This window comes from Tenrec ecaudatus, chromosome 15, assembly GCF_050624435.1.
Source record: "Tenrec ecaudatus isolate mTenEca1 chromosome 15, mTenEca1.hap1, whole genome shotgun sequence".
NCBI lineage: Eukaryota > Metazoa > Chordata > Mammalia > Afrosoricida > Tenrecidae > Tenrec > Tenrec ecaudatus.
In genome coordinates this window covers 63738199-63758029 of record NC_134544.1, presented here as the reverse complement: position 1 = coordinate 63758029, position 19831 = coordinate 63738199, and the positions used below count along the sequence as shown (strand labels likewise).

General features: G+C 41.9%; 1 protein-coding gene across 4 annotated transcripts in view; it reads right to left on the bottom strand.

Moving 5' to 3' along the window:
• Positions 1–19831, bottom strand: part of ARHGAP28 (Rho GTPase activating protein 28) — a 203138-nt gene that overhangs the window by 102793 nt on the left and 80514 nt on the right. For all 4 annotated transcript variants that reach the window (XM_075533170.1, XM_075533168.1, XM_075533167.1 and 1 more), the window contains one exon: positions 3755–3963. In XM_075533170.1, coding sequence (XP_075389285.1) covers positions 3755–3929 — 175 coding nt within the window. In that variant the 5' untranslated portion in view covers positions 3930–3963. The remainder of the gene's footprint in view (positions 1–3754; positions 3964–19831) is intronic.

Below are 19831 nucleotides of genomic sequence, written 5' to 3'. Positions count from 1 at the left end.
AGAGCTTCTCCATTATCTCGTCCCACAGAAGTAGTCGATTTGGTTTGTGCATTCCACCTGGACAAGTCCATTTGTACATTCGCACTTTTTTTTGTTTAAAGAAGGTGTTTGCTACAAAAGAATCAGTCTTGAAAAATTCTATCATGTGGTCTCCAAGTTCATTTCTGTCACCAAGACCAGATTTCCCAAATACTGTTCTTCCCCAATAACTTTTGCATTCCAATAATTATCCAGGCGTCTTGATTGCATGTTCCATCACTTTCAGACAGAAAGGTTGGTAGATTTCTTTAATTTCGGTATCACAGCAATCTATAAGTTATTATAGTATGACAAACTGATAGCTTACTGTAAGAATATAACAAAAATATGTATATAATATATTCTATGTATAATATATCTAAAGTCCCAAACCCACTGCCATAGAGGCAATTCCTATTCTTAATGATCAGAAACTATAAATCTTTTTTTAATCATTTTATTAGGGGCTCATACAACTCATCACAATCCATACATCCATCCATTGTGTCAAGCATATTTGTACATATGTTGCCATCATCATTTTCAAAACACCTGCTTTCTACTTGAGCTCTTAGTAACAGCTCTTCATTTCTGAAACTGTAAATCGTTATGGGTGCAGTTTCATCTTCTTCCCACAGAGTAGCTGGTGGGTTTGAACTGCCAAACTAGTAGATAGCAGTATAATGGCTAATCCCTAACACCATCAAAGCATATGATATATGTTAATTGACTTTCTATGTTATCTGTAAGGCAGTCAACAGTTGTAAGTGGGTTTTTCACTGAAAGGAGAGGTTAGTGTCCCCAATCCTCCCAACAGCCCCATGCTGTTCAAGGTCAATTATAATTCTTTTAAGTGTCAAGGAAAGATGGTCTCCTCAAACGGGGCACCCCTAGTGTCACAATAACAAAGAGTAGATTAACAGAGCACAGAGAATTTTTAATCTTACTCAGATGCAGGTTCAAATCTCAGTGCCACCAATTACTAGCTCAGTGACTTTGGTAAACTTTACACTAAACTCTAGTCTGCACTGTCCTCTCTGCACACTGGAGGTGCTACTAACGAAAGCATTAGGTAGCCGAGGGACTTTACCAGTGTGTTTATGACATATGGCAAAGCATCTGGAACAAAGTAACAATGACAACAACAACAAAGCTCAAACCCATTGCCCTTGCGGCCACTCTGACTCACAGTGCTCTTCACGAGGGTCCCTGAGGTTTAAACACGGAACAGAGCAGACAGCCTGGTCTTTCTCACCAGGAGTGCATGGTGAACTTGAACCACAGCCTTTTCCTTAGCAGCCTGACATATAACCCACAGTACCAATAGGGCTCCCTGGTTCGTTTACTTTTCTCTTTAACTTGAGCATCGGGTAATCTTTCATTTTTGCAAAAGACCATTCAAAAGCTTAAACATTCTCACAATATAAATCCATTGCTATTAATGCGATCACTTCCGGTAATCACTTTCGGAGTTGGGGAAGCCTGGCAGGAGAAAAACGTGGAACAAAACTAAGCATCAAACGTGGAACAAACTCAGGACCAAGCGGACTGGTCAGATGAGATTAGTGGAGACGCTGAGACTATGGTCTTTAGCCACCCTTCAAGTCTGGCCCTGAACTCACCCTAGCGGTTCCATTTCCAGCCAAACAATCGACAGGTCTGTAAGGGGTTTAACACTAGTGAAGGACACACACTTTCGAATAATCAACCACCTGAGATCCAAAGGGCAGACATTTTCCAAGGACAAAGTTGTGAAGGGTGGAAAACGGAGGAGGACCGGGAGCAGGAAATAGGAGGTGGAAGGACTGAGGGTGCGCTGACAGGATTGCGACGAAGCAAAGCAAAATGTGTCTGAATCGCTGAAAATGAAACTGATGATCCGCTCTGTGAACCCTCACCCGGTTCACAATAAAAAGATAAAATGAATGGATTTAAAACAAGCGTTGATTGCTATTTTAAATTAGATGCATTGCAGTAATAAAGAGTTGCAAATAACGATGTCCTATAACAAAGAATTCATATACTTTCGCTTCTGAGAATTGAATGCGGCTTATTTAAGGAGCAGATTCGACTGATTGGTAAATAGCATGTCAAAACATCGCTCAGGAGTCCTGGAGTCTGCTTATATTATGGCTTCATTTGTATATCAACAAAGACTTCTAAGTGTTTGGCAAATCTAATCTCTTAGCAGAGTAAATATTTTATTTGATAACATGGTTTTATTGTTTCTTTGCTTTGTAAGCTTAGTCTTTCACAGAAAATGCAAAGGTATACTTAAATAGCAGTCCAAATCTAAAACAGTAATTTGAAAAAGATTACGTTAGGTGAAAGAAGCCAAACATTGATGCACAATTAAACTGCACTGCAAAAATATTTTAAGCCCACAATGTGCCTGCCTCTGGCAGGGACCAGCAAGTGGTGGTGAGCAAGGACATTGGCCAAGAAAAGGCAAGCAAAATGTCTACTTCACGGAATGTTACAAGTTGATTATTTTACCCTTTGCTATCAAGTTGATTCCAACTCACAGTGATCCCCACAGGGCTGTAAGTCTTTACAGAAGCAGACTGCCAGCTCTTTCTCCTGTGGAGCACTTGGTAGATTGGACCCACTGATCTTTCAGAGAACCGGGAAGTTAACTTGTGTAGGAGCTACCAACGTGTATACATTTATCAAAATACATTGCACTGCTCTGTATATTCACTGCTCTGTGAATATACTTCTAGGGAAAAAACCTAAGAAAAATGAATATTAAAATCTTGTAGGATTTCTCTTTTTAAAACGACGTATAGATTAGCAAAGGAGCCCTGGTTTACGGGGAGTAAGTGATTAGCTGCCAATCATAAGGTCTATGGTTTGAACCCACCAGCTTGTTGAACGGGAAGGCATAGAAGGGATGGCCTATGCTTTTAACAGGGTGCAAATACTTGCTTCTTTGTGTGTTTTCTGGCCTCAACCTTTTATGTATATTTCTGCTTATTTTCCCTGAAAACTAGCTGGCTGACATGGTTTTCATTTTATGTTGTCTAATAAAGTTGGTCTCTAAATGCATTAAAATCAATAAATTACTTCAATGCCTAATACTTTTCTCTCAAATTCCATTGATATTTTTTTCCTGCTTCTCTTATTCTCAATTTACTGTTGTTTATAATTTACATTCAAATACAGGTGCCAAATACACCAAGATTAGAAAACCCAGTCTGCTTGATTACAATGAATCAAAGAAACAGATACAATGATTTCAAGTACCTATATGTAAGATGTCCATGGGATGTTGCTGGAAGTAAGAAAGGCCCAGGCCTCCTTTGGGGCTTGTTACCTTGGATCAAGACCACCTTTACTCCAGTCCAGCAAGCAATAGAGCAAAACAAAGCCACAGCCAAAACCAGGTACTGTCATTGCAAGTCCAATTCGTGAGGACCCCATGCACGCCAAAGTAGAACTTCGCTCCATAGAGTTTAAGATGGCTGATTTTGCAGAAGTAGTCTGGGGCATGTCTGGGTGAACTTGAACTTCCAACCTTTTGGTTGGCCACCAAACACATTAACCCTTTGTGGGACCAAGGAATTTCGGTGCCTACCCAGTATATATAACCCAGAAGGGGCAGAGTTCATATGCTGACTTCTACTGATTCATGCAGTTAACTACGACAGAAGTCATGTTTGCCTGCCACTAGCCCAAGAAAGAGCTACGAAAACAACAAAGCCCAGTCCGAGGGGCAACCACTTGCGTTCCTTACCATCCAAGGGCTTGACCTCCATGGGCGCTCGCTCCTCTTGTCCTCTGCTGTCCATGCAGCTCTCTCGAATGCTCTCTATTTCACGCCAGAACCCCCCCATGGAGGGGCTGTCTAGGGAGGCTTGTGAGTCGGAGCGGGTATATGCAGGAGGGTGCAGGGATTCACTGGAGAGCATTCTGTTGAATCGCTGGCAGCAAGGAATGGGTTTTCTGAGGAGAGAGAAAGATCTCTAAGTGAAAACTGAAGGTCTTCATTTCGTAAATCTTATAATTAAAGGTAATTTTAATTTAATAAAAAAGTTATTATTTTTTAAAATATATAACATGTGTCTTCTATGTTGGCTTGCCAATTGTTCCATCTCCCCAGATGTTTCGACAGACGCACTCTTTTCCCCAGTAATACGCAAAACAACCCACAAAACCACCAATAAAATAAAAACAAAATGAGCACAGAGCCACTTAAGAAACACCTCCTGGGGCTATTTGTGGAAAAATAACCGTAGTAGGTGTGTGTTCATTTCATGAAAAAATACAGTCGTGTGGTAGAGAAGAATGTCAGGAAATGATTACTGGCTTAACCAATGATTAACCAATTAATGGCCAGCTTTTTTTTTACATAATCATTTTTACTCATGATGGGATTCTCTGGCTGGGGCAAACCGTTACTACCCCCCAGCTGTGAACCCAAAGATTCACAGTTCCCCCAGAGGTGCATCAGGAGAAAGGTCTAATGAACTCCTTCTGAAAAATCAGTCGCTGAAGACCCTATGAGGCACGGTTCAACTCAGACACGCCTGGACTTCCCTCCCCTGTGTCAGAATGGACACAAAGACAACCTTCTTAGAATTACTGTGAAATCTTTTTCACACGATCCTAAAGTGGAAGAGCATCTGCATATTATTCAGAGCACGTACAGTGCAAGTGTCCAAAGTGAGGACAGAGAACGCTGGCTAATAGAATAATGAGATCAGGAAGAAAAGAGAGTCCACACCAGCATGTGGGAAAGATGCAATAGGGATGGGAAGAGGGCTGAGCCTGGAGCACAGGGGCCCAGCATCAGTCACCATGGAGCCACCAGTAAGGACGTGGTCTAGCAGCTGAAGCCTGAGCAGTCACCTGCTCTTTCTACGTAACAAGGCCACCGCTCGACAGGGGCCTGACAGCTAGAGCAAGCAAGCTTCACCAGGCACTATCTCACAAGCACATGGGAGGAGTAAATGGACTACCACAGGCAAAGCAACTAGAACAGAAGGTGCTCAATAAATATAAGTTAAAAACAACAACCTGGAGTTATGAGATTTTACTGACAACATAAAAATATACCCAAAAAATGGCTTCCATGATTAACCCATATTAGATTTTCTAAAAGCAGAACGTTCGATTAACTAGAATGTCTCAGCTCCCAACCATGGACTGAGTAACTTTATGTACTAAAATATCCTATTCTTACTCTTACTTGGTTCTGAAATTTGGCAGGGGAATGTAGCGCCTTTCAAAGACAGCTGCACCACTTTCCTTCTTCAGCTTGAGCTCCAATGAGCCTGAATTAAAGGGCTGAGACCACCACTGAGCCAACGTGTGGTCTGAGCTGCTTCACCTGAATAAAACTCTCACGTGGAAGGAGGTGACCTCAGCTGTGGCTCTGTGCTCCATGCGGACAATGAAATACTGAAATGCAGAGAGTGCCTTCTCTGCATATTAAGCCACAGCCCACAGCAAATATAAAACACACCGATAGGTGTGAGTGCAAACATAGAAGGGAAACCATGCTTCCATCATGAAGAAAAGTAATACTTGCATTTCCTCATATTCTCTATGCCCTTAACAATCTTTCTAGATGTCCCCGTAGTAGAAATATCTGGAATTTAATCGATGGATCCTTTCATGGAGCTGACATGAAGTAGTTCTTTAGCACTAACTGGCAGAAGTTGAACCAATTTATTTTTGAAATTCAGAGCACGTTCAGAAAACGTGAAATTCCTGCTTTTATTCTCTGTGCTCTGCTGTGCTAAAATGAATCTCAGGCATCTATGTTTGTGAAGAACATGGGAAGTTCTGTGCTCTGTCCAAAGCAAAAATACATCTGTCTGGGAAGAAGAACAACCAGAATGCTCCCTGGAAGCCCCTATGTCGATACTTTGGCTCACATACTTTGGACATGCAACCAGCATGGGCCAGTCTCTGGGAAAGGACAGCATGCTTGCTAAAGCACAGGGCTAGTGAACAAGAGGAAGATCCCCAAGGACATAGGCTGGCACAACGACAAACAGACTGGCCACAACCATGGGCTCAAACATAACAATTGTGAGGATGACCCAGGGTCAAGGAGGCAGCATGTCCTTCAGCTACACATTGGCTCACTATGATTCAGAACTGACTCAAAGGCACCTAACCACACCACATGCTTGATCAGTCGGTGATAAGAATTTTTCACTGAGTTCTTTAGCGTTTGGTAGGACAGATCTATTTTGCTGACTGAAACACGAAGTCCTCACAAACGCCATCATTTCGGAAAATCACAGCTATCAAGACAGTAATGGTTCCTTTATTTGTGTGTGTGTGTGTGTGTGTGTGTGATTAGAACCTTTCCATTTGGTGAAAAGGCCAATACCAAAATCCACTAACAAATTCATTGAATACAATTATGTAAATGGCTACTGCTAATAAAACTGAAATTTACATTTCAAAGTATGTACCATCTTCAGAGAAAATACATGAACACCTCAACACTTTCTCTCATTTAAAAGAATTAACGTTGAATTGCAAACATTTTACAGCCCAAACAGCTGATGTGGACCAAGTCTTAAAATTATAGCGTAGTACACTGTGCATACGGGGCCCTGGTGGCATAGTGCTTATGCACTAGGTTGCAATCTACAAAGTCAGCAGTTTAAAACCACCAGCCAGTCCATGGGAGAAAGAGGGCTTTCTACTCCCATAGATTGTCCATCTCAGAAACTCACCTGGGCAGTTCTATGCTGCCCGATGGGGTTGCCTATGACTCAGCATCAACTACACAGCAGTGAGTTTGGTTTCATTTGATTTCTACTATTCAGATCATCATCATATAATCCACACGGAAGGTCTTCCATGTGCATTATCTCAACGTTGCTCTACAAACTAGACTCTGTTGTTCCCACTCAAAACCACATCATACGACAGTTCCCCACATCAATACAGACCACTTGAATGGCTTCATGGAAAGCATAGTCTACCTTGGAAATTAAACATACAGGCAAATATACCCAAGCCCTGAAATTTTTGAAGTGCTCAGAAATTTAAGAAATAATCAAGGAATTTTAGAGGAAGGATATCAAACATGTTTAGGGCTCATTGTATAATTTCAGTTAAGGTAGTTTCTCATTTATGCAAAGGGTGTGTTCACGCAAGGCGAGGGTAGTGTCCTCGGTAGGTCTTTGCCAGTAGCCTGGCGAACAGATGCAATAGAGTCAGCCCAGCGGAGGAAAATGCTGACTTCATGAGGCGACAGTTCACCCCAAGAATCCCCTAATTGCAACGATCAACATATTTTCTTGGCAGGAGAGTCAGACAGCATTTTGGGGACAAACACATTTGGAAGGGCTCTTTTTTGCGGTGGGTAAGAGAGCCAAACGCTCCCCACAGCATCCCACAGTGGGACTAGTGACCATGAGTTTCCACTCTTGAAGCATTACACAATTGAGGCCCTTAGGCTCAACTCAATGGTTGCATGAGTTTTAATCTGCAGTTTCATTCCTTACCATATTAGGATAAAACAGAGCTTGGGCTTCATCAGCTGTTTGTATGTCTTTATCCCTAAACAATGCCAGGAAAATGTTACATGAAAAACAGAATGTAATTGTGTTATAAAGCAATTTTTGTTGGGAAAATACCATTAGGTTTAAAATTAGATTTTAAGTATGTGGTAATTACTATAAATTCAAAGTGGCATAAAAAAAACAGGAAAGATTTTATTATTTTTCTTCTACTTCCATTTAGATTCATGGCTTGTATTATGTTTTGATGATTATTAGAAATCTATAACTTTTCACAACCCACCTTGAATTAGTATTTTACGATTTCACAATAGTAAAAATACCTTATAAGAGTATAGCTCAATTTACCCTTCCTAATGGAATACTGCGTACTCTGAGCAGGCTGATGCCGGGGTTTCACACCACATCTTATTATTGTCAGATATATTGCTTCTATAAATGTTATCCTTCACACAATGGTTATTATTGTGGTTGCCTTCAAACAGATAACAGCATTCTAAAATATTTTTTAAATTCTTTTATAGTTATCCTATCTATATGTTCATTAGCCATATAGGATCATTTCTCTTTGGCTCTAAGAACTTAGCATTTTAATATAGCTTTTCCATTCTATTTCCATAGCATTTTCTTGTACGGTGGCTCTCCTGGCAAGAAATGCCCTCACATTTCCTTCTTAAAATGTCTTTACATGGTGCCCCCCTTGCTGACCCACAGTGCTATGGCGGGGTGGGGGGGGGGCAGCGCTGGAAACACAGTGCACGAATTATGCCCTGTTTGACCAATCCCCCCAGCCTACCCCCACATCAGAGCGAAACACAGAGAGACCACAACAGAGCAGCAAGGGGAGCAAACAATGAAGTCTCCAAGGGATCCCCAAACAGACTTAGGAATCAATGGGCAGGGCTTGGCACTTCACTAGATCCGATTGGAAAACATTCATTAAGGGTCAGCAGACAGACCTGGAACTATTTATTTATAGGTTTGTTTGTTTGTTTTTTCATGCCCCCCCTTTTTCCTTTGTTTCATGTCTCCATAGAAGATAGGCAGGATAACCAAACCCGAAGAGATATTAATGGGGCCGATGGCTCTGAGGGGACAGCAGAAAGCAGGAAGTGGGAGAAAGGAAGGGAGGAGCCAACAAATGCAGGGTCAAAGGAACAATAAGAGATCTGAAGTCAATGGTGAGGAGAGCACAGACTGCCTGGTGGGGGTTTATCTCAAGTGCAATGTATCCAAGACGAATTACTGAGAGCCGAATGAAGGTAGAACATCATAGTGGGGCAGGAGGAAAGTAAAAGGAAATAATGGAAAGAACTAGGAGGCAACAAAAGTTTATAAATGTATAAATATAGGTATATACATATATAAATATATTAGTATATAATGATAGGGATATAGGTCTATGTTTAGATATCTAGTACATAGATAGAGGTATATGTACATATATTTAAATGTTAAGTATTAAGGTAGCAGATGGAAACCGGGCCTCAAGTACTCGCTCAACACAAGAACACTTTGTTCTAATAATGCTCATATTCCTGATATAATAACTGAAGTCAAAATGGGTGCATAAGCAAATGTAGTGAAGAAAGCTGATGATACCCGGCTATTAAAAGATAAAGTGTCTGGGGTCTTAAAGACTTGAATTTAAATAAATGATCATCTAGCAGGGAAGAAACAAAGCCCACATGGAAGCCCAGCTTGTGTGATCATGAGGTGTCCACGGGATCAGGTATCATGTATCAGGCATCAGAAGACACCAAACAAACAAATATGTCAATGCAAATTATGGGGGTTGATGTGGAGACCCAAGGCCCATGTGTAGACAATTGGACATTCCCTCACAAAAAGGTTACTAAGAAGGAATGAGTCAGCCAGGGTGCAGCACAGCACCAACGGAACACACCACATTCCTCTAGTTCTTCAATGCTCCGCCCCCCTCACCTCCACTATCATGACCCCAGTTCTCCCTCACAAATCCAGCTAGACTGAAGCATGTGCACTGGTAGATATCCAAGACAGATAATCCCCTCAGGAACAGTAATGGGAGTAGTGATACCATAAGGGTAGGGGGAAGGTGGGGGGAGCAGGGAGAGAAAAGGGGAACCGACTACAATGATCCATGTACAACAGCCCCATCCCCAGGCGGACAAACAAGGGAAGCATTGGAGAAGGGAGACAGTGGAGGGTGTAAGACATGAAAATACTAATAATTTGCAATTTATTAAGGATCCACAAGGGTAGGACAGTGGGAGGGGTAGGGAAAAAAAGAGGAGGTGATACCAAGGGCTCAAGCAGAAAGAAAACGTTTTGAAAATGATGATGGCAACGTATGTACAAATGTGTTTGATACAATTTGATGTATGGAGTGCTATAAAAGCCTAAAATGCCCCCAGTAAAATGATTTATTAAATTTAAAAAAACATAAAATGTCTTTAATTCATTTTAATTTTGGACAAGCATTTTCTTTGAGTATAAAACTCCAGGCTGGAAGCATTCCTTGCTATCTTTAATATTTTTGAATGAGCCATTTCATTATTTTCTATTACAGATTCTAATGAGAAATCAGTCACAATTTCTATTGATTGTCTTCTAAACATGAATTTTAAAATACTAGATATTTTTAACGTATTTATTGCTTATCCGGTTAGCAATTTCACTATAAGACTCAGTGGCATATTAATTACGACGCTCATCAAGGCCATTTCCAAGGTTAGAAACCTTTACAGGAACATGTAGCCTTCCTTGTAGGTTTGAGTATTTGTATATTCTGCTTGAGCGCCTTATGGGTAGCAGAAAAGTGCTCGCCTAACAGGATGACCATGGGTCTAAACACGCAAATAGACGACTCACTGCAATAGTGCCCTGGCGGCATGGTGGGCCATTAGTTGGACTGCTAACTGAAAGGTCAGCAGTTCAAACCCACCAGCCACTCTGCCAGAGAAAGATGAGCTTTTCTGCTCCCATAAAGAGTTACGCAAACAGGCAGTTCCACTCCGTCCTGAAGGGCCACGATGAGTTGGGAGGACTTTGGCTCCAATATACCAATATTACGGTTTTCTGTACATTCTGCTTGAACTCCTTGACTGTATGGTTTGACATCAGTGTGAACTGCATGGTGCCCCCCGTGGTAGTTACATAATTTCACGTCAACTTGATAAATAGGGGTAGGGGTGGAGTCTAGCCTGTCAATCAGGCCACAGCCTGGAGATGGCCTTCTCTTGAGGATTCTGGGCTCTCTCTCTCTCTCTCTCTCTCTCTCTCTCTCTCTCTCTCTCTCTCTCTCTCTCTCTCTCTCTCTCTCTCTCTCTCTCTCTCTGCTTCACCTTCCTGTTGAAGAGTCACATTCAGAGAGCTAGAGGAGCCACAGGGAGACCCCACCAGTTCTCAGATGTTTCCACTACCATAGGATCCACAAGACTTTGCACCGTTCAGCCTGTGATTTTCCTGCATTTTGCATCATTCCATGTCACTGCGTAAGTCTGAAGGATTTGGGGGCTGGTATCGGGCTTATAGGGTAATATCGGACTTATGGACTTGATCTGGGCTGGGCTGTTTTCTTAATATACAATTACTCTTTTATATAAATGTCTTTCTTATACATATGAGTGTCTCTGGATTTGTTTCTCTAGTCAACCTTGTCTAACTCCCTTGCCACCCCCACCACACACATTTGTATTGTAAAGCACCTCCTATACTTGTGGTGAGAAACCCTGGTGTTATAGAGGGGTTAAGATATGGGCCGCTACCACAAGTTCAATAGTTCAAAACCACCAGTGTGTTCTTTGGGAGAAAGCTAAGGTTTTCGGCTTCCATAAAGGTTTTCCGTCTTGGAAACCCATAGGAAGATTTTTACTCTGCCTATAGCGTTGCTTTGTGTCAGAATAGACTTACTAGCAGTAAGTATATGTTTTTAGGGGGTTCAGGTGGGGGATACCTGTAGTTATAACAACAATTGTGAGGGTGCTTTAGGATCAGGCAGTGTTTCACTCTGTTGTGCATAGAGTTACTACAAGTCATAACTGGAAGGTATCAAGTAGAAGCACTGAGATGCTTCTACTGCCACTAGATCCGCAAGACTTTCCACCCTCTAGCCTGTGATCTTCCTGCATTCGACATTATTGCATGTGTTTTGTGAGTCTGAAGAGGAATTATAGATTGGTATTGGATATATAGGCTAATATTGGACTTATGGACTTGATCTAGACTGGGATGTGTTTTCAATATTCAATTGCTTGTGTATATAAGACTCTTTCTTATATACATAAAAGTGTCTCTGGATTTGTTTCTCTATTCAACCCAGACTAGCACACTTTCTTTTCCAGTATTTCTTCTGCTCCATTTTTTTGTTCCTCTCCTATTGAGACTAATATAAAAGGTCAAACCATTTGAAATTGTCCAAAATGTCTCTCACGATTTGTTTTGCTCTCCTGCTCACTTCTTTCCCTGTTCTTCCATTTAGAGAATGTTCACTTCCTTATCTTCATAGACAACAATCCTTTCTACCATTGAGTATATATAGCCAACTGTAAAATCCACCCAGCTAATGCTTACTCAGATACAGAGTGGCTACAATGTCTAACCAAGCCCTTCTTAGAGCTCTGTTTCTTGGTTAACACTGTCTTTGTATCAATGTTGTCCCATCTTTGTCTCTATTCCCTTCTCCGTATTTAACGAGTGTTTGCCCCTTAATATAAATGCCTGCGCCATCAGTGCCTCTGCTGATATCTACGACAATGGATCCCATTTTCCTTTTTCTTTGCATACCCACCCCCTTTTAAAAAGAACTGTAGGCATTGTGTTTAAATAGAACCCTAGGAAACCAGCAATAGTAATTTCCTCTCCAAAGTGAGCCTTGGCCCCTGGCATTCGGAATGAGAGGGAGGTCATCTATATCCAACCAGGAGCTGAGCTGGGCCTAGGTTGGGTTGCAGCTTTAATTAATTTTAAGTTTTAAATGCTTTGAGGTAGTGATCTCTAGCAGGGATCTGGTATAAACACCATGTGACTTTATAAAGGGCTCTCCACTTTACAAATCAGCTGCGGGCCTCCTCTAACTGAAAGCAAGTGAGAGAAATTCGCTTCTACATTTCAGGCTTCAACAGATTCCAGCCAGATGTGCTAGTTCACAGTCATTACAGACTCCCTGGGTGACTATTACCCCTCCCAGCCTCCCTACCTTTGGCGCCTGTAGCCTCTATCCAGTGTGACACCAGCCAGTAAGTGAGCAGAGAGAGAAATGACCACTGCGCTCACCCAGGAGTTGTTCCTCCTTCCCTGGAGCTTCTTTGTGAGACTTTGTGCCCAAGTCCTTGATGTGGCTTTTAAAAATATATGGTTTTTAAAGTGACCTTTGGTTCTCTCGCTGCTTTCAGGGAATGAGAATCTGCCGACCATCTACAGCCTGAGTGAAAGGGAAGCCATCAGCAAGCCCTGTCCGCCTAGTGGATGGAATGAAGTTGTATCGTGGGTAGGTACACTTTGCGTTGTATATTTTGTGATGCGCTCAGAACTGAATCTACAGCTGGACCACCAGGCTTGTCTTCAGACAAGCACGTAACTGTTTTTGCCCTAAGATGTATGTCCTTATGGACCAAGGTCTCTAAGGTCTCTAAATTGTACTGGGTTGGAGAAGATATACTCGATGCTACCTATCTATGGACTCCCAGCAAGGCAAGAGAAATCGACTGCTACTTCTAAAATTCCCTCTGAATTTTGTGGCACCTGTTAATGTTCTTGGCAGCCACGATCAGGCATAATTGATCCGATGGGGAGAATCTGAGGAAGTCGTTGGGAGGGGTGGGAAGTGTGACCTGAAATACCTTCCTCGTCCCTTCAAAGAATTCTCAAATAAACTGTCCCAGGCTGTACCTTGCAGGGTCTCACTTCATGAATTTCACTTCTAACCACATCTCTGGTTCTCGCCTGACTTGGGTTAGTGTGGAGTTAAACTCCATTCCTGCTGAAACGTCCCTGCTTCAATGTACGAGGAATATATTCAGACGGCCTATTCATGACTCTAAGACTGACCATATTTCCAAAGGTGCAGGAAGAATAGCCGTGAATCAGAGATCCGTCCTTGTCCTCTGAAAGGGGGACCGGGCTTGCCCCCAGATGTGCTCTGATGGAGCAGTGACACTTGGAAACTTTGCGAGACACTCTCTTGGGCAGAGCCCGCAGCAGCACCCACTGCTCTGGGAGATGGATGTGGCAGAATCCCAATGGCCCTTGCTTCCTGGGGAGCTTGTTTTTATGCTCTGGCCTCTGAGTAATCTTTGGATTCTAACTTGTTTATAAACAAGTTCGACTTGGATGTTTTGCAAAAAAGCACTTGAAAGACACAGATGATAAAGTAAGCTACAGTTTCAAGGTAATGGAAGTCGGGCCTCCAGGAGCTCTTGGCTTCCATTTTCGGGTTCCCTGACATTTGGTTTCTCAACTAACCCAACACCCTATCCTCACGCATCCATTCTGGCTCTATTACCTTCCTGGCAGGTCACACAAGGAGGGAGCTGATGAAGCTTTTCTGCGAAAAGGTAAACAGTCTGCTTAAACCTCTGTGTTGGCAGTAAAGGATATGGACAAATGTGTTTGTAGATTAACAGGGAGCTTAAAAGTGCAAAATAAGATATTTTACTCATTCAGCAGGGACTGTTTGGAAGGGTTTTGAAAGCTGGAATTCCTCTTAACCAATTGAGGCTTGATTCAGAAGTTAAACGTTTAGGTCTTTGTGTATCAGCTCTGAGTATCACTGTGATGGGGCAAATGGGAACCGAACAAAGAACAACATCAAACTAGCATACAGCAAACCAGGGGTATTTACATAGGAGCAGGTTCAAACGGGTCAATGGCTACGGGACAGTGAGAGAATCTTTTCCTGGAGCACATAGTTCTGTGCTAGTTCTTTTTTTTTAAATCATTTTATTAGGGGGTCATACAACTCTTATCACAATCCATACATACATTGATTGTGTAAAGCACATCTGTACATTCATTGTCATCATTCTCAAAACATTTGCTCTCCACTTAAGCCCATGGCATCCGCTCCTCATTTTTCCCTCCATCCCTACTCCCCCCTCCCTCATGAACCCTTGATAATTTATAAATTATTATTTTGTCATATCTGATGTCTCCCTTCACCCACTTTTCTGTTGTTGTCCCCCAGGGAGGTGGTTATATATAGATCCTTGTAATGAGTTCCCCCTTTCCATCCCACCCTCCCGGTATCGCCACTCTCACCACTGGTCCTGAAGGAATAATCTGCCCTGCCCTGGATTCCCTGTGTTTCCAGTTGCTATCTGTACCAGTGTACCTCCTCTTGTCTAGCCAGATTTATAAGGTAGAATTGGAATCATGATAGTGTGTGGGGGGGGGGGGTCGGAAGCATTTAGGAACTAGAGGAAATCTGTGCAAGTTCTCATGTTTATCTTTGAAAATACCTCACGTTATGTTATTTTCCTTTATACTAACTACTAAGGATAAAAAGGGCAACTGGCACAATTGATGCTTATATGGTTGTCATGTTAATGGAAATGCATAAATCCTATCAATGTGTACAAAGATATGCATGCAAATGTAAAAGTGATATTTTGTTTAAGTTACCCATATTTAGTTAAGGTTAGGGAGAAATATCAGACACTTTGTCACACTGTTGTTGCTTGCAGTTGCTAAGTCATTGGCATTTCAAATAATAACAGGGTCATAAAGTTGAACAGGTTCAAAGGAGCTACCAGACCCCCCCAAAAAAACAGACTCTGAAGAAGGGATTAGCCACTGAAAACCTAAATAATACTGACGACCTTATGAGTAGCAATGGAACATCGTTATAGTGTTAGATATCAGATAAACCCCTCAAGTCTGAATGAACTCAAAATACGACTGAGGAAGAGCTGCCTTCTCAAAGTAGAGTTCCTATAATGATGTGAAGGGAGTAAAGCATGTGGGGCCCTCACTTGCTGTTGAAATATTACTCAAAATGAGAATAAACATTTGTAAATATTAATAATCAGAATGTGGAATTACAAAATATGAACCTAGGAAAATGAAATGCATAAAATCAATACTCTAGGCATTAATTAGTAGGCTGAAATGGACTATTACTGATCACGTTTAATCAGGTAGTCATATGATTTACCATGCTGGAAAATGTACATTCAAGAGAAAAGGTATCACATTCATTTTCAAAAAGATATTTTAAGAGCTATCTTATAGTACAGTGCTGCTTATGATATGATAATAGCTATATGCATACATGGAAATCCAGTTAATTCCAATATTACTATTTAAATTTATGCACTTAACACTAACATCATTGATGAAGAAATTGAAGAATTTTACCAACTTTTTCAATGGATCAAACATACAAAAAAGATATATCAGAAATTATTTGCATTGGAACATGAAAGCTGGAAACAAATAGGAAGGCAGAGAAGTTGGGAAATATGACCTGAGTGATAGAAATGAAAATCATATGATAGAGAGCCCATAATAGAATTCCGCAAGACCAGTGACTTGCAAATTTCTTTTTTTGAAAAACATAAAGGTCAACTATGCAGGTAGACTTCACTAGAGGGATTACCTCGGAATCGAATTGAGTGCATCTGTGGAAAAGTGAAGCCCGATGTCAGCAACTAGAACAAGGCCAGGGGCTGAATGTGAAATGGATCATCCAATGCTCCTATGAAAGTCCTCGTTGAAGTTGAGAAAATTAAAACACGTTCATAAGAGTCAAAATACGACTTAGAGCATGTCCCCACATTAAGATTAGATTTAATGCAGAGAGTTAATGGCAGAAATCTGAGGAGCGGTGGCAAAACATGACCATTCTTCATGTGAAAGCCAAAGGTCACTAAGAACAAACAGGAAAGAAAGAGCAGCTAAAAGCGGATGTCAGAAGCAATTCTGATCCTTGCTTCTAATTGTACCATAGCGAAGGCAAATGGGAGAAGTGAGGACGTCAGAGAGCTGAGCAGAAGATTTCCAAAGGCAGCTCGAGAAGACAAAGTCAGATATGGTAATGAATGTGCAGGACCTAGAGTTAAATCAAAGCAGAAGAGCATGCTTAGCATATCTTAAAGAATTAAAGAAAAAAAGTCAAGCCTCCAGTTGAGCTACGAAAAGACCCTACAGGCACGACATTGACCACTAAAAGAAGCATCAAAGGCAGGTGTGAACAATATTCAGAATCACCGTAAAAAATCATGCCGAACGCCGACTGATGTTTAGGCATTTCAAGATATAATGCATGGTGAAGACCCAGTGGTAGTAAAGGAAGAAAGCCAACTTACACTGAGCACATTAGCAAAAACAAGGCTCCAGTAAGGGACCAGTACCAACTGCAGTGTTTCAGTGAGTTAATGAAGCACTGGAAGGACACGCTTGCCTAGGCCAAGAAAGCTGGAAGACAGCTACTTAGCCAACCACCCGGACCATTCCAAAGAAAGGTGACCCAACAGTATGTAGAAATTATCAAGTCATAGCATTAATATCACATGTAAGTTCAATTTTGCTACAGATAATTTGACAATTGTTGAAGCAGTCCATCAACAGGGAACGGTCAGAAATTTAAGCCAGATTCAGACAAGGACATGGAAAAGGGAATATGATTACCGATGTCAGGTGGATCTTGGCGTAAAGCAGAGACTGCCAGGAAGAGTACACATCATTCTGGCAGTCTCTGCTTTACGCCAAGATCAAAAGCATGCAACTGTGTGGATGATAGCAAACTATGGATAGTATTGAGAAAAACAGGAATTCCAGAACACTCATTGTGTTCATGAAACCTGTCCATGAACCTAGAGTTAGTCATTTCAGTAAAACCAGGGAATTCTGCATGGCTTAAAATCAGAAGAGGCGTGTATCACCTCACAGCCTTTCACCACAGCTATTCACACTGCTGCTCCCCTGATCACAGAAGAAGCTGCAGCATATGAAGAGAAGACGCCTTAGGACCAGAGGAAAGCTTCTGACCCGCCTGCTGGTAACTGATGACACAATCTCGCACACCGAAAGTGAGGAAGACGAGCAGCATTTGCTGATAAGATTAAGGACTGCAGTCTTTAGAATAATTGAAAAACAATGTAAACAACAACAACAAGAAAATGAAAATCCTCACAGCTGAACCATAGATAACATCATGGTAACAGAGAAAGATTGAAGTTGTTCGGGATTTCATTTTGCTTGGATCCATAGTCAATGCTCATGGAAGCAACAGTCAGGAAATCAAACAACGCAACCCTCGACCCCTTGAAAGAAGGTCATTTTCAGGACTGAGTTGTTCTCGACTCACGATGACATGGTAATGTCACTCCTCTCTCATGGAGGCGAGAGTTCCACAGAATCAGGAACTTGGAGTAGGTAGACTGGATAGGGAAGACTGAAGAGGAATCAATGTCGTTGACTGATGGTGCCAGCGAAGAATATGAAAAGTTTTAATGACTTCCAGAAGAATAAACACATCTTGGACAAAGTACAGCCAGAATGCTCCTTAGAGGCAAGGATGGAGTCTCATGGACTTTGCTGTCAGAAGAGACCAGTCCCCAGAGAAGAGCGTATTTGGTAAAGTAGAAGTGCGATCAAAAAAGAGCAAGCCTCTCAATGAAGTGGATTAACACGGTGGCTCCAACAATCAGGACAACAACAATTCAAGGATCCTACAAGTCTCGGCAGTGTTTCCATCTGTTGTACATAGGTCGTTATCAGTCTGAACCCACTTATCACAACATGGGAGAATGGAAAGCGACTGTTAATGTGCACAACGCTTTGGGGGAGTTTATAAAAAAATCTTTAATTACATAATAGTGATGACCGATGCACTGCATACTTCCTAACGAAAATTTCCACGTGGGAACGTTTTATGTGTATCTGTCGAAACCCATATGTAATTTATGAGTTTGTTGTACATAATCATTTCAGTGAAGTTCAGTTAATTCTACAAATGAATCTTATGTCATTTTTAAACATAAAATGAACAGCACAGAGCGCTATACTGTTGGCATCTAACCCACGTAAAGAGACTCTCTGTATTCAGATAGGAGATACCCCACAAAGAACCTACAAACAGAAGGTGAGCAAAAGGAAGCCTTCTCTTGCTCTTTCTTTTTCATTATGATGTGGCTTATTAGCAAAGTAGCAGGTCGCACGTCAGATAAGAAACAAATGAAGATACGGTTTTTTGATACAGACATTTTCTGAGCCAAGCCTAAGAGCCCTCTCTCCGACCCTTAGCATTTCAACTTTTCGAGCCTCTTGGGTTCTTGGGCTGGGCTGGTCTGCTCAGACAAGAATCAGAGAGCTCTAGCTCTGCCAATAAGTACAGGAGGCACCCTACTCCACCAGAACCTCTCCTATCGGAGGCACTCCACTCACTAGCTCCGTGCTGACTCCTGATAATCTCTGATCTGCTGCCCTATTTCCTCGCTACTATTTCTTGATGTCTCTCACTCTTTCTGGTTTTATCTCTGTATCTTTAGTAGAACTGTATCCTTTACCCACTCAGAGACACCTGGCATTGTAAGAGTACTGGGCATCTGCATATTTCTGCTTCTGAAATTACTATTCCTAATTTATTTCGGTAAACAGTTTTTCAAGCTATTTCAAAAGTAGCTGATTACGTGTTCTCTACTCGGTGCTGTCATGGATTGAATTGTGTAACTCATCCCAGATGAGTCAACTGGCGGAGCCATGCTCATAGTGGTTTGGCAATTGTGTAATGATTTAAGCTGGCAATTAGAAAATGATGTGATCATCCTTAATGATGTATGAAGAAATTAGGGTGGGATGCAGACCCTTTACTCAGGTCACAGACCTGACCGTCAGGCTGTTCTTTCTTGGAAGTAGTCAGGTCACGCCATCTCGGCTCCTGGTGGTATACCTGCTGCTCAGGAGCAAGATGAGGGTTTCTACTCAACCTTTAAGAGTCAGTGTCCTGGCCTGACCATGTCACAGGAGGGTTTTGGAGTTTGGCCTGTGAGATAGCTAAGGTTTATTGTGCCAATCTGGCAAAAAACACATGTGGGGTTAATTGAAGGGCAGAGAGGTAAATGGCTTGGTGAGCCTCGCCTTTCTAGTTCTCAGGTCTCTTGCTTTGTGATGGTCGGACCAGGGTGCAGCTGCCTTAGCCAGGTCCCTGCTTTAGCTGGCAAGGCTCACTTCCTGTAAGACATCCCCAAGGAAAAGCCACATGGACCTACCCTGATGCAGCTCTGGGTGCTGGAGCAGCCTTGTGGAGCCCCCTGCCAGCCCTGAAATGCTTACATGTTCACTGACTCGGTTTTCCTCCTGCAGTCGGCATCACTGCGTGTGTTTTGTGAGATGGAGGACTT